The following is a 13,912-nucleotide window of genomic DNA, read 5'->3' as shown; positions in this document are numbered from 1 at the left end:
GTCATTTACATTAGGTATATCTCCTAATGCTATCCCTCCCCCCTCCCCACAACAGGCCCTGGTGTGTGATGTTCCCTTTCCTGTGTCCAAGTGATTCATTATTCACTCCTACCTATGAGTGAGAGAACATGGTGTTTGGTTTTCTGTTCTTGGCGAGAAGGTTTGCTGGAGAATGATGGGAGCCCCCAGGCTGCATCCACGCCCCTACAAAGGACACAAACTCATCCTTTTTATGGCTGCATAGTATTCCATGGTGTATATGTGCCACATTTTCTTCTATCCAGTCTGTCACTGATGGACATTTGGGTTGGTTCCAAGTCTTTTGCTTTTAGGAATAGTGTGCCGCAAGAATAAACATACGTGGTGCATGTGTCTTTATAGCAGCATGATTTATGATCCTTTGGGTATATACCCAGTAATGGGATGGCTGGGTCAAATGGTATTTCTAGTTCTAGATCCTTGAGGAATCGCCATACACTGTTCTCTTACAATGGTTGAACTAATTTTACACTCCCACCAACAGTGTAAAAAGGTTCCTATTTCTCCACATCCTCCAGCACCTGTTGTTTCCTTTGGACTTTTTAATGATTGCCATTCTAACTGGTGTGAGATGGTATTCATTGTGATTTTGATTTGCATTTTCCGATGGCTAGTGATGATGGGCATTTTTCATGTGTCCGCTTGCTGCATAAATGTCTTCTTTTGAGAAGTGTCTGTTCATATCCTTGCCCACTTGTTGATGGGGTTGTTTTGTAAATTTGTTCTGAGTTCTTGTATGTCTCTGGATATTAGCCCCTTTTGTCAGATGAGTAGATTGCAAAAAATTTTCCCATTCTGTAGGTTGCCTGTCACCTGATTGTAGTTTCTTTGCTGTGCAGAAGCCTTTAGTTTAATTAGATCCCATTTGTCAATGCTGGCTTTGTTGCCATTACAGCTGGTGTTTTAGACATGAAGTCCTTTGCCCATGCTCTATGTCCTGAATGGTATTGCCTAGGTTTTCTTCTCTTAGGTTTTTATGGTTTTAGGTCTAACATTTAAGTCTCTAATCCATCTTGAATTGATTTTGCATAGGGAGTAAGGAAGGGATGCAGTTCTTTTCAACTTTCTACTTTGGCTAGCCAGTTTTCCCAGTACCATTTATAAATAGAGAACTTTTCCCCATTTCTTGTTTTTGTCAGGTTTTGTCAAAGATCAGATGGTTGTAGATGCATGAAGCTTCTTGAGGACTCTGTTCTGTTCCATTGGTCTATATCTCTGTTTTGGTACCAGTACCATGCTGTTTTGGTTACTGTAGCCTTTAGTATAGTCTGAAATCAGGTAGCTTGATGCCTCCAGCTTTGTTCTTTTTGTCTTAGGGATTGTCTTGGCAGGGGTTTTTTGGTTCCATATATGAACTTGAAAGTGTTTTTTCCAATTCTGTGAAGAAAGTCATTGGTAGCTTAATGTGGATCTGCATTGAATCTATATACATTACCTTGGACAGTATGGCCATTTTCACTTATATTGATTCTTCCTATCCATGGCATGGAATGTTCTTCCATTTGTTTGTGTCTCTTTATTTCACTGAGCAGTGGTTTGTAGTTCTGAAGATGTCCTTACATCTCTTGTAAGTTGGATTCTAGGTATTTTATCCTCTTTGAAGCAATTGTGAATGGGAGTTCATTCATGATTTGGCCTTCGTTTGTCTGTTATTGGTGTATAAGAATGCTTGTGATTTTTGCATATTGATTTTGTATCCTGAGACTTTGCTGAAGTTGCTTATCAGCTTGAGGAGATTTTGGGCTGAGACAATGGGGTTTTCTAAATAGACAATCATCTAAATAGACAGTCGCCTGCAAACAGGACAATTTGACTTTTCCTAATTGAACATCCTTATTTCTTTCTCTTTGACTGATTGCCCTGGCCAGGAACTTCCAACACTATGTTGAATAGGAGTGGTGAGAGAGGCATCCTGTCTTGTGCCAGTTTTAAGGTGACTGCTTACAGTTTTTGCCCATTCAGTATGATATTGGCTATGGTTTGGTCATAAATAGCTCTTTATTATTTTGAGATATGTTCCATCACACCCAATTTATTGAGAGTTTTAGCATGAAGGGCTGTTAGAATTTTCGTCAAAGGCCTTTTCTGCATCTATTGAGATAATCATGGTTTTTTGTCTTGGTTCTGCTTTCTATATGCTGGATTACTAATTGGTTTGTGTATGTTGAACCAGCCTTGCATCCCAGGGATGAAGCCCACTTGATCATGGTGATAACCTTTTGATGTGCTGCTGATTTGGTTTGCCAGTATTTTATTGAGGATTTTGCATTAATGTTCATTGGGATATATTGTTCTAAAATTCTTTTTGTTGTTGTTATGTCTCTGCCAGGCTTGTGTCAATGATGTTGTTGGCCTCATAAATGAGTTAGGAGGATTCTCTTTTTCCATTGATTGGAATAGTTTTAAGGAATGGTACCAGCTCCTCCTTGTACCTCTGGTAGAATTCAGCTGTGAATCCGCCTGGTCCTGGACTTTTTTTGGTTGGTAGGCTATTAATTATTGCCTCAATTTCAGAGCCTGCTATTGGTCTCTTCAGGGATTCAACTTCTTCCTGGTTTAGTCTTGGAAGAGTGTAAGTGTCCAGGAAATTATCCATTTCTTCCAGGTTTTCTAGTTTATTTGCGTAGAGGTGTTTATAGTATTCTCTGATGGTAGTTTTTATTTCTGTGGGATCAGTGGTGATATACCCTTTATCATTTTTTATTGCATCTATTTGATTCTTTTCTCTTTTCTTCTTTATTAGTCTTGCTAGTGGTCTATCAATTTTGTTGATCTTTTCAAAACACCAGCTCCTGGATTCATTGATTTTTTTGGAGGGTTTTTGTGTCTCTATCTCCTTCAGTTCTGCTCTGATCTTAGTTATTTCTTGTCTTCTGCTAGCTTTTGAATGTGTTTGCTCTTGCTTCTCTAGTTCTTTTAATTGTGATGTTAGGGTGTCGATTTTAGATCTTTCCTGCTTTCTCTTGTGGGCATTTAGTGCTATAAATTTCCCTCTACACACTGCTTTAAATGTGTCCCAGAGACTCTGGTATGATGTATCTTTGTTCTCATTGGTTTCAAAGAACATCTTTGTTTCTGCCTTCATTTCGTTATGTACCCAGTAGTCATTCAGGAGCAGGTTGTTCAGTTTCCATGTAGTTGAGTGGTTTTGATTGAGTTTCTTAGTCCTGCGTTCTAGTTTGATTGCACTGTGGTCTGAGAGACAGTTTGTTGTGATTTCTGTTGTTTCACATTTGCTGAGGAGTGCTTTACTTCCAACTATGTGGTCAGTTTTAGAATAAGTGTGATGTGGTCCTGAGAAGAATGTATATTCTGTTGATTTGGGGTGGAGAGTTCTATAGATGTCTATTAGGTCTGCTTGGTGCAGAGTTGAGTTCAAGTCCTGGATATTCTTGTTAACCTTCTGTCTCGTTGATCTGTCTCATTTGAGAGTGGGGTGTTAAAGTCTCCCATTATTATTGTATGGGAGTCTAAGTCTCTTTGTAAGTCTCTAAGGACTTGCTTTATGAATCTGGGTGCTCCTGTATTGGGTGCATATATATTTAGGATAGTTAGCTCTTCTTATTGAATTGATCCCTTTACCATTATGTAATGGCCTTCTTTGTCTCTTTTGATCTCTGTTGGTTTAAAGTCTGTTTTATCAGAGACTAGTATTGCAACCCCTGCCTTTTTTGTTTTCCATTTGCTTGGTAGATCTTCCTCCATCCCTTTATTTTGAGCCTATGTGTGTCTCTGCACGTGAGATAGGTCTTCTGAATACAGCAAACTGATGGATCTTGACTCTTTATCCAATTTGCCAGTCTATGTCTTTTAATTGAACCCTTTAGCCCATTTACATTTAAGGTTAATATTGTTATGTGTGAATTCGATCCTTTCATTATGATGTTAGCTGGTTATTTTGCTCGTTAGTTGATGCAGTTTCTTCCTAGCATCAGTGGTCTTTATATTTTGGCATCTTTTTGCAATGGCTGGTACTAGTTGTTCCTTTCCACGTTTAGTGCTTCCCTCAGGAGTTCTTGTAGGGCAGGCCTGGTGGTGACAAAATCTCTCAGCATTTGCTTTTCTGTAAAGGATTTTATTTCTCCTTCACTTATAAACTTAGTTTGGCTGGATATGAACTTCTGGGTTGAAAATTATTTTCTTTAAGAATGTTGAATATTGGCCCCCACTCTCTTCTGGCTTGTAGGGTTTCTGCCAAGAGATCTGCTGTTAGTCTGATGGGCTTCCCTTTGTGGGTAACCCGACCTTTCTCTTTGGCTGCCCTTAAGATTTTTTCCTTCATTTCAACTTTGGTGAATCTGACAATTATGTATCTTGGAGTTGCTCTTCTCGAGGAGTGTCTTTGTGGCGTTCTCTGTATTTCCTGAATTTGAATGTTAGCCTGCCTTACTAGGTTGGGGAAGTTCTCCTGGATAATATCCTGCAGAGTGTTTTCCAACTTGGTTCCATTCTCCCCGTCACTTTCAGGTACACCAATCAGACATAGATTTGGTCTTTTCACATAATCCCACATTTCTTGGAGGCTTTGTTCATTTCCTTTCACTCTTTTTTCTCTTAACTTCTCTTCTCGCTTCATTTAATTCATTTGATCTTCAATCACTGATACTCTTTCTTCCAGTTGATCGAGTCAGTTACTGAAGCTTGTGCATTTGTCTCGTAGTTCTCGTGTCATGGTTTTTATGTCTATCAGTTCGTTTATGGACTTCTCTGCATTGGTTATTCTAGTTATCCATTCGTCAAATCTTTTTTCAAGGTTTTTAGTTTCTTTGTGCTTGGTTTATGGTTCCTCCTTTAGCTCTGAGAAGTTTGATTGACTGAAGTCTTCTTCTCTGAACTCGTTAAAGTCATTCTCCGTCCAGGTTTGTTCCGTTGCTGGTGAGGAGCTGCGTTCCTTTGGAGGGGAAGAGGCGCTGTGATTTTTTGAATTTTTAGCTTTTCTGCATTGCTTTTTCCCCATCTTTGTGGTTTTATCTACCTTTGGTCTTTGATGATGGTGATGTACAGATAGGGTTTTGGTGTGGATGTCCTTTCTGTTTGTTAGTTTTCCTTCTAACAGTCAGGACCCTCAGCTGCAGGTCTGTTGGAGTTTGCTTGAGGTCCACTCCAGTTAGGCTACTCCAAGTTAGGGTCTCCCAATTGGGCTACTCAAGGGTCAGGGACCCACTTGAGCAGTCAGTCTGTCCGTTCTCAGATCTCAACCTCTGTGCTGGGAGAATCACTACTCTCTTCAAAGCTGTCAGACAGGGACATTTACATCTGCAGAGGTTTCTGCTGCTTTTGTTTAGCTATGCCCTGTCCCCAGAGGTGGAGTCTACAGAGGCATGCAGGCCTCCTTGAGCTGACGAGGCCTCCTTGAGCTGAGTGGCTTCCCGGTCACTTTGTTTACCTACTTAAGCCTCAGCAATGGTGGGTGACCTTACCCCAGCCTCCCTACTGCCTTGCAGTTAGATCTCAGACTGCTGTGCTAGCAATGAGGGAGGCTCCATGGGTGTGGGACCCTCTGAGCCAGGCACAGGATATAATCTCCTGGTGTGCTGTTTGCTAAGACCCTTGGAAAGGCACAGTATTAGGTGGGAGTGACTCGATTTTCCAGATGTTGTGTGTCACGGTTTCCTTTGGCTAGGAAAAGGAATTCCATTCCCCCTTGCACTTCCCAGGTGAGGCGCTGCCTCGCCCTGCTTCGGCTCTCTCTCGTTGGGCTGCACCTACTGTCCTGCACCGACTGTTCAACACACCCCAGTGAGATGAACCCGGTACCTCAGTTGGACATGCAGAAATCACCCCTCTTCTGTGTCACTCATGCTGGGAGCTGGAGGCTGGAGCTGTTCCTATTCAGCCATCTTGGCATCCCCCCCTCAATTTTTTTTTTTTTTTTTTTTTTTTTTTAGACAGAGTCTCACTCTGTTGCCCAGGCTGGAGTGCGGTGGTATGATCTTGGCTCACTGCAACCTCTGCCTCCTGGATTCAAGCAATTATCCTGTCTCAGCATCCTGACTAGCCGGGACTACAGGTGCATGCCACCATGCCTGGCTAATTTTTGTATTTTTAGTAGAGACGGGGTTTTGCCATGTTGGCCATGCTGGTCTAGAACTCCTGACCTCGTGATCCACCTGCCTTGGCTTCCCAAAGTGCTGGGATTACAGATGTGAGCCACCGCGCCCAGCCTTCTACTATATTCTTTAACATATTAATGGTAGTTTAAAGTTCCTGCCTGATAGTTCCAACATCTGAGTCATTTATGAGTCTGGTTCTGTTGATGGCTTTATCTCTTGATAGTGTTTTTTTTTTTTTTCCCTCTTTTTATGTGTTTCATGATGTTTTTTTTTGTTTGTTTGTTTCCTGGACATTATGTACAAAAGCATAGAGACTGAAATCAATGTTTATGTGTGGCAATGGACATGCCTCTTTTCTGTCAAGGCTGTTAATGTGTGTGGGTGGGGGAGGAGGGATGTGTATTACTCCATTTTCCCACTGCTTATAAAGAACCAACCAAGACTGGGTAATTTATAAGGAAAGAGGTTTAATTGACTCACAGTTCTGCATGGCGAGGGAGGCCTTGGGAAACTTAGAATCATGGCGGAAAGCAAAGTGAGGAAGCAAACACATCTTACCATGGCAAAGCAGGAGGGGAGGGAGGGAGAGAGGGAGAGAAAGAGGAAATGCCACACATTTAAACCATCAGATCTCGTGAGAACTCACTATCCCGACAACAGCATGAGGGAGATCACTCCCATGATCCAATCGCCTCCCACCAGTTCCCTCCCTTGACACATGGGGATTACAATTCAAGATGACTTTTGGGTGGGGACACAAAACCAAACCATATTAGGGAGGTAGAGTCAGTTTAGTAAAGAGTTGAGCTAGATTTGGATTTTGTGTTGCTATTGTTACCTTTTGTGTTCCCCAGGTTTCAAGTGTTTCCAGTAATAATAATTATCCAGTAGCTAAGCACTGGTATTGCCTATGTTTAAAGTGGGGCCTGGGGTGTTAAAGAGGTTTTCTCAGTATTTCTCCTCCACCCTCAGCTTTTAGCAATTCCTGCATTGCTATGCCACAGATGAGGTCTATTTCAATATTCTTGCTTCTCCCCACCAGCAAACTCCTGTTACTCATTCCTTAGCAGTAGGCTTATGTTGGGAGTAGGGCAACTTCTTTGCTATCTTCACAGCCTCAGGCTTAGGCAGGTTCTGGATTCCTGGGTCTCAGGGGTGAAGCTTTTCCAGTGTCCTTGCCTTTTCTTCCCTTGGCAGCCAAGCTCTGCCTTGTATCTGTGGTTAGTTTGGAGGGAGAGTTTATGCCCCTCTCCAGTGGTGTAACTTCTGGTATCATGATAGGATCCTAGGCCCAAAATGGTTTCCATCCTGCCCCCAATCATGAGAAAGAGGAGTTTTACTTCTCCCTCTCCCCCAGAAGTAATAGATTTTTCCCTTGGATCTGGGAGCAGAATGGTGTGCTACCACTCCCGCAGTGGCTTAAGGCTTTTACATTTATGGGGAAAAGGTCTGGGGAGGGTGGAAAGGCTTCCTGAATGTCCCCTAGCAGAGAAAGATCAACCACTGCACTGTGCCAAGGAGGGGGATCCTTTCCAATCCTGTGCTGCCCCCAGTCTTCCTTCTGAGCATTTGATGAGGCCCATAGAAAAGAGCTTTTGATGAGTTTGAACTCTCATTTTTGTGTCTGGGCATCCCAGCTATTCTAGCTGATATGGTTACTCCACTGCTAAGAATTTATTAAAATTTTAACTGATTTCTTGCGACCTGTTTTTATGGTGATCACCTCTTCTCCTGTGTTCTGCCAAAGGTGAAACAGATTATCCATCTTTCCTCAAAGGGGCTTTGTCACCCTCTGGAATTCAGTTCCCTGATGGGCTCAAGAAGTTATGAATTTGAGGATTATCTGTATTTTTCTCATTGCTAGGAACCATGTTCTCTTCGGAAACAAAATCTTTTAAAAATCATACTTTAGAAACAGTTGGTTTTTCTGCCTGAGACCTCAGCTGGAAAGGGATGCTGAAACTAAAGTTACTTCTAAAACTGTCATAACTACTTCATCAGACACACTTCCTTCGGGTCACACTGTGAAATATTTCTGGCAGAATATTAGAGTGAAAAGAGTTCATTTCATAAGATTCTTTTCTCTGTGATGTCACCTTGAGTTGGAACTTTATCCTACACTTAATGGGCTCCTCTCCTGAGTGGGAAGGCAAGGAAATAGGGTATTATTACTGACTTTCTCATATAAACAGTTATGCAAGGTCAGGGTTGGGAAGACCATGGAAGGTTATGTGATCCGTACAATTACCAGCTGACTGATGGCTCGAGTATCATGAACAAGGCGTCCATTAATTTGTGCTGGGGCATTTTCAGTGTTGGTGATTTCATTCTTTTTAAAGGTAGCTTATTTTATCTTTTGTTTGTTTTGACAGTTATGATTCTTTCTATTGAACTGAAACTTCCCCTTTTATAGTCAATTCTTTTTTTTTTTTTTGAGACGGAGTCTTGCACTGTTGCCCAGGCTGGAGTGCAATGGCGTGATCTCAGCTCGCTGCAACCTCTGCCTTCCAGGTTCAAGTGATTCTTCTGCCTCAGCCTCCTGAGTAACTGGGATTACAGGCATATGCCACCATGCCCAGCTAATTTTTAATATTTTTAGTAGAGATGGGGTTTCACTATGTTGGCCAGGCTGGTCTTGAACTCCTGACCTCGTGATCCGCCTGCCTCGGCCTCCCAAATTGCTGAGGTTACAGATGTGAGCCACTGTGCCTGGCCTTTATAGTCAATTCTTAGCTACCTGCTCTGATTCCTCAGTTTGGCAGGATACAGTCTGGCGTCTATACCTACCAGCCAATAGGGGTGAACAGTGGCCTCTCAAAAGTTGAAAGTTGTTTTGCATCTCCTTACTTGATTTTGTTCTGCTCTTGCTTCAAATCCAGACTCTATCCTGCTATGAACTCTGGCTAACGTAATCACAATTTTGAGCCTACCTTTGGTCCTTTGAACTTGGTATTCATAGATTTCCCAGATTTTAAGTCTTAGCATTCCTAATGGTTTGCAGTTTCAGTTTGCACTCTGGTTCTCTGTGCTTCGTAAGGAATCCCTGCTCAAGGTCTAGGCCCTTGGAAATGAGACTTCATGATATTCCATCAGTGGTTCCCAAGAGAAAGGAGGACTTGGCAATCTCTATCCTTCACATTTTACCAAACAAGTTAATTCACACTTCCACTTACATAGTCCCTTCACTTGAAGGGACTTCTTTGCTTGAAGACAAACTCTGTTCGCTCAGAGTCATCACCTCTTCACACTAAATACTCCTAGTATCTCCTCATATATTTCCTATGGGAAAAGAAAATATATTGAGCCAATCATAGGTAGCACCCACATTTTTATATTTCCAAGCTGGTTTTTCTGCTATGCTTTCTAAATTTGGGACGGATGAAGATTCTGATTATTATAAACCTGACACATAATGGACTGTCTTCTCGTTAAGACAGTTTTTTTTTTAAAGAAAAATATATACATGCATGTAGGTTGAAGAATCAATTATTTCTACAAAGTTAATTAATAAAAACAGCAGTCTTCCACTTCTTTTCCCTTTTGTGCCCTTCCACAAGAAGCAACCAAAATATTTAGCTAATTATTTAATTTTTTTGGTATCTAATGTTTCTTTTTCTGTTTTTTTTTTTTTTTTCCTTGAGATGGAGTCTTACTGTGTCATCCAGGCTGGCGTGCAGTGGCATGATCTTGGCTCGCTGTAACCTCTGTCTCCTGGGCTCAAGTGATTCTCCTGCCTCAGCCTCCTGAGTAGCTGAGATTACAGGCACATGCCAGCACGCCCGGCTAATTTTTGTATTTTTGGTACAGACAGGGTTTCACCATGTTGGCCAGGGTTTCACCATGTTGGGCTTGAACTCTTCACCTCAAATTATCCACCTGCCTTGGCCTCCCAAAATTCTGGGATTACAGGAGTGAGCCACCACACCTGGCCTATTTACTCTCTGTTTCTACAAAGTAACACATTTACATACTTTTTAAAAAATTTCAGTGTTTGATTATAACTATGTGACTATTATTAAAAAATAAACCATGTAGTACACTATCATTTTCCCTCTTAGATATACAGTTTTTTGTTTTTTTCCCAGGTAATATTTGCCTTCTTATTTGATTATTTTTCCATGTACCTGTCAGTCATTCAGTCTTTGTTGATTGTTTAACTCTCCTCTGAAGATGCTGAGATACGGCAGGTGTCCAGCTCTCTTGACTTTGTGGAAGGGATCTCTCCCAGAGCCTCTGACCCACTCCCATGTGTGCTCATTGTCCTCTACCTTAGTGTGGAGCAGCAGCCTGAGATGTCACTTCCCCAGCATTTTGGGAATTTTCTTTCTTTTCTTTTTTTCTCTTCTGTTGACATCTGTTTCCTGCATGCTATGTCTCCTGTTTTCTTAGTTTATTCTCTTGTTTTGGATGATCATACTCTCCAGTCGTTTCCTGAGAAGAGGTACATGGGAGAATGTATGAAAATTTCTTCATTTCAGCCGAGCGCGGTGGCTCACACCTGTATTCCCAGCACTTTGGGCGGCTGAGGCGGGTGGATCACCTGAGGTCAGGATTTCAAGACCAACCTGACCAACATGGTGAAACCTCGTCTCTACTAAAAATACAAAAAAAAAAAAAAAAAAAAAAAAATTAGCCGGACATAGTGGCAGGCACCTGTAGTCTCAGCTACTTGGGAGGCTGAGGCAGGAGACTCACTGGAACCCAAGAGGTGGAGGTTGCAGTGAGCCGAGATCGCGCCACTGCACTCCTGCCTGGGGGACACAGCGAGACTCCCTCTCAAAAAAAAAAAAAAAAAAGAAAGAAAGGAAAGAAAATGTCTTCATTCTACCCTAAATTTAAGCAATAGGTTAGCTGACTGTAAACCACTAAAATGTACATCCATTTTTCTCAGAATTTTGAAGGCATTTTGCCATTGTCTTTTACTAAAAAAACTTAATTTTGTTTACAGAACTTTTTAAAGATAGTTCAGAGTTCTGTATGCCCTTTCCCTGGCTTCCCCTTATGCTGTCATTTTATGTAACTGTGGTACATTTGTCACCAATAAGAAATTCTTATTGGCACATTACTGCTAGCTAAACTGCAGAGTCTAGTCATATTTCTCTTTAGTCGTATTTGGCCATATTTCTGTAACATCCTCTGTCTGCTCTAGGATCAAATCCAGGATACCAGGCTGTAATTAAGCCATCACGTTTCATTAGTCTCCTCCAATCTGTGATGGTTGCTCAAGCTTTTTCTTATTTTTAATAACTTTTGAAGAGTACTGGTCAGTATTTTGTAGAGTGTCCCTTCATATGGTTTGTCTAATGTCTTCTCATGTTAACACTTGGGTTATGGATTTTGGGGAATAATACCACAGAGGTAAACGTGTTCTCATTGCATCCTATTAGGACAGTTGTTCCCAACCTTTTTGGCACCAGAGACTGATTTTGTGGAAGACAGTTTTTCCACAAACCGGTGGGTGGGTGGGGGATTAGACGCTTATAAGGAGTGAGCAAGCTGGATTCCTCATGTGTGCAGTTCACAATAAGGTTCACCCTCTTAGGAGAATCTAATGCCGCTGATGATCTGACAGGAGGCAGAGCTCAGGCAGCAATGCTCACGTGCGTGCTGCTCACCTCCTGCTCTGCAGCCCTATTCCTAATAGGCTATGGAACAGTACTGGTTCATGACTTGGGAGCTGAGGACCCCTGTATCAGGGGATGCATTATACCAACATAATGTGTAACTGGTAACATTAGCTTCGATTGCTTGGTTCAGGTGGTATGTGCTAGGTTTTCCCACTGTGAAGTTGTTAATTTTCCTGTTCTATGTTTTGTTACTCTTCTGCCCTCTTCCATTCTCCCAGTTGTTACAGGTTAATGCCTTTCAAGAACAGTCCTTTTACTCTCATTTTAATGGCGTTTCTGGAGGAAATGAAATTGGATATGTGTGTTCACTCTGTTATTCTGGAGTTTTTCTGTCTCCCCTTTTTCTCTTTTACTTTTTAAAAATTTTCTCCCTTTCTCGCTTCTAAATTATTGGAAGGTCAAATCCTGAACATGTAGGCCATTTTAAGGACTTAGACTTTAACTTGGAATGAGAAGGGCTGCTGAGTGCAGTCTGCAGAGGATCAAACGTAGAATCAAGGGGTTAGTTAGGAGACCATGGAAATAAGCCGAGACTGAGCACAGACCAAGCTTGTGGCGGCATTTTGAAGCTGGGAGGTATTATGCAAATGTCAGGTATCATTATTGTTGGGTGGAAACATCTTAGTACTGGGGACAGTTGAGTGCAGTGGAAATATATTAAAAACAAGGGATTAGTTGTAACATGTGACAACATAGATAAACGTAAAAACAGTGCGTGGTGAAAAAGTAGCAAACAAATGTGATATACAATAACATATAAGTATATTAAAAATAAATGCCCAGAGATTGAGAACACATTTCGCAATGAGTATTCAAATACACTTACATGCAAATATAAAGAACTGTGTTAAATATCTTAAAATATTTGCCTATGGGGAGGAGGGTAGGGGTGGGATAATAGGGGGAAAAGGAATAAACAAATCAACAGATAAATAACCAGAGAGAGGGGGAGGCTTTAGAATCTAAAGAGAACGACATTCGATCTTAAGTATATACTGTTTGGGTCAATTTATGTAACTTTTTTGTGCTTTAGTTTCCACTCCTGTAAAATGGGGTAGTAGCACCTATTTAATATGCTTGCCATAAGAATTAAGTGAGGTAATATGTGAGATGCTTTCTTTCCCCTTTAACTCCATGGGGTAAAGCTGTTGCTTTAAGGAAAGTCTGGGCTGCGTTGCATTATTGTGAGATGGGAACATGGGAATTGTGCTTCCTTATCACATGTTTTTAATTCATTTCTCTCTTCTCTTCATGCAGGGCTTACCACCCAAAAGATGGAAGGCAGAAGATACCCACCTGAGTTGCCCAAAGCCCACAGTGTTTGCTTTCTCACCACTCCGGGCTCTACCTTTGAGCTCTTTGCGAGAGATGTGGATATCCAGCTTTGAACAATCCAAGAAAGAAGCCCAGGCACTAAGGTGGCTGGTTGATAGGAATCAAAACTTTTCATCTCAAGAGTTTTGGGGCCTAGTATTCAAGGACTGATTTCAAAAACGATCAGAATGAAACAGACTAGAGCCTTCTTGAGGTTTATTTTCTAGGTTGCCTTAATATTTGACCGTAATAGCTATTCTGTTGACTGTCCAGCAGGATAATAATTAGTTGCTGCAGTACTCATAATGAGCCCTTTCAAAGAGTAGATGTAAATTACCCTTAGGGGTTGCCTCTATATTTTTTATACTAAAAAAGGAAATATTTCTTATGAACACTGGTTATCTTCCATGTCCATGTCTGTGGACCCACATACTTACTGCCTTTTGTGGAAATTCACCTAAAGTGAGCACTTTCCTTGTGCAGTGGAGGGAGACAATCTAGCTGTAGATTCTTGATACTCACCTCATTCTCAACAGCTTATTGGTATTTGGCAAACCCGGTGTCCTGCAGCTGAGCATTACCATGAAATACATTAGAACTTGGAAATGAGAGATCCCATCTGTTGGTTTCCAGGGATGTAAGTGAGTAATAAAAGCTGTTTCAAGTTTATCTGCTATCCACTCTTCAAGTGAAAAGAACATATGTGTGTCTACCTTCTTCATACCCTGAGCCACCTCTCTAACCTTCTTTAGTTATGCCTTGCCCTATCACCTCCCATTTTCCCTTCAAAGTAGAATGTCTTGTAAAGACACAGTAACTCCTGTGTGTTTTGATTAGTGAGATGTTACCACTTATCCCTTCTGCTGAGCAGAATAATAT

General features: G+C 41.4%; 1 protein-coding gene across 2 annotated transcripts in view; it reads left to right on the top strand.

Annotated features, from left to right (window-relative positions):
* FUT10 (fucosyltransferase 10) overlaps window positions 1–13,702 on the top strand; it is a 111,863-nt gene extending 98,161 nt beyond the window's left edge. The window contains exons 4-5 of one of the 2 annotated variants that reach the window (XM_031669480.1): window positions 12,977–13,137; window positions 13,570–13,702. In XM_031669480.1, coding sequence (XP_031525340.1) covers window positions 12,977–13,137; window positions 13,570–13,642 — 234 coding nt within the window. In that variant the 3' untranslated portion in view covers window positions 13,643–13,702. Of the gene's footprint in view, window positions 1–12,976 lie in introns of both variants that reach the window. The other variant, XM_003902627.5, reaches the window with a different exon arrangement.
* Window positions 13,703–13,912: the final 210 nt, after the last annotated feature.

This window comes from Papio anubis, chromosome 8, assembly GCF_008728515.1.
Source record: "Papio anubis isolate 15944 chromosome 8, Panubis1.0, whole genome shotgun sequence".
Taxonomy (NCBI): Eukaryota; Metazoa; Chordata; class Mammalia; order Primates; family Cercopithecidae; genus Papio; species Papio anubis.
Note: the sequence above shows the minus strand (reverse complement) of the source record. Positions and strands in the feature narration are given on the sequence as shown.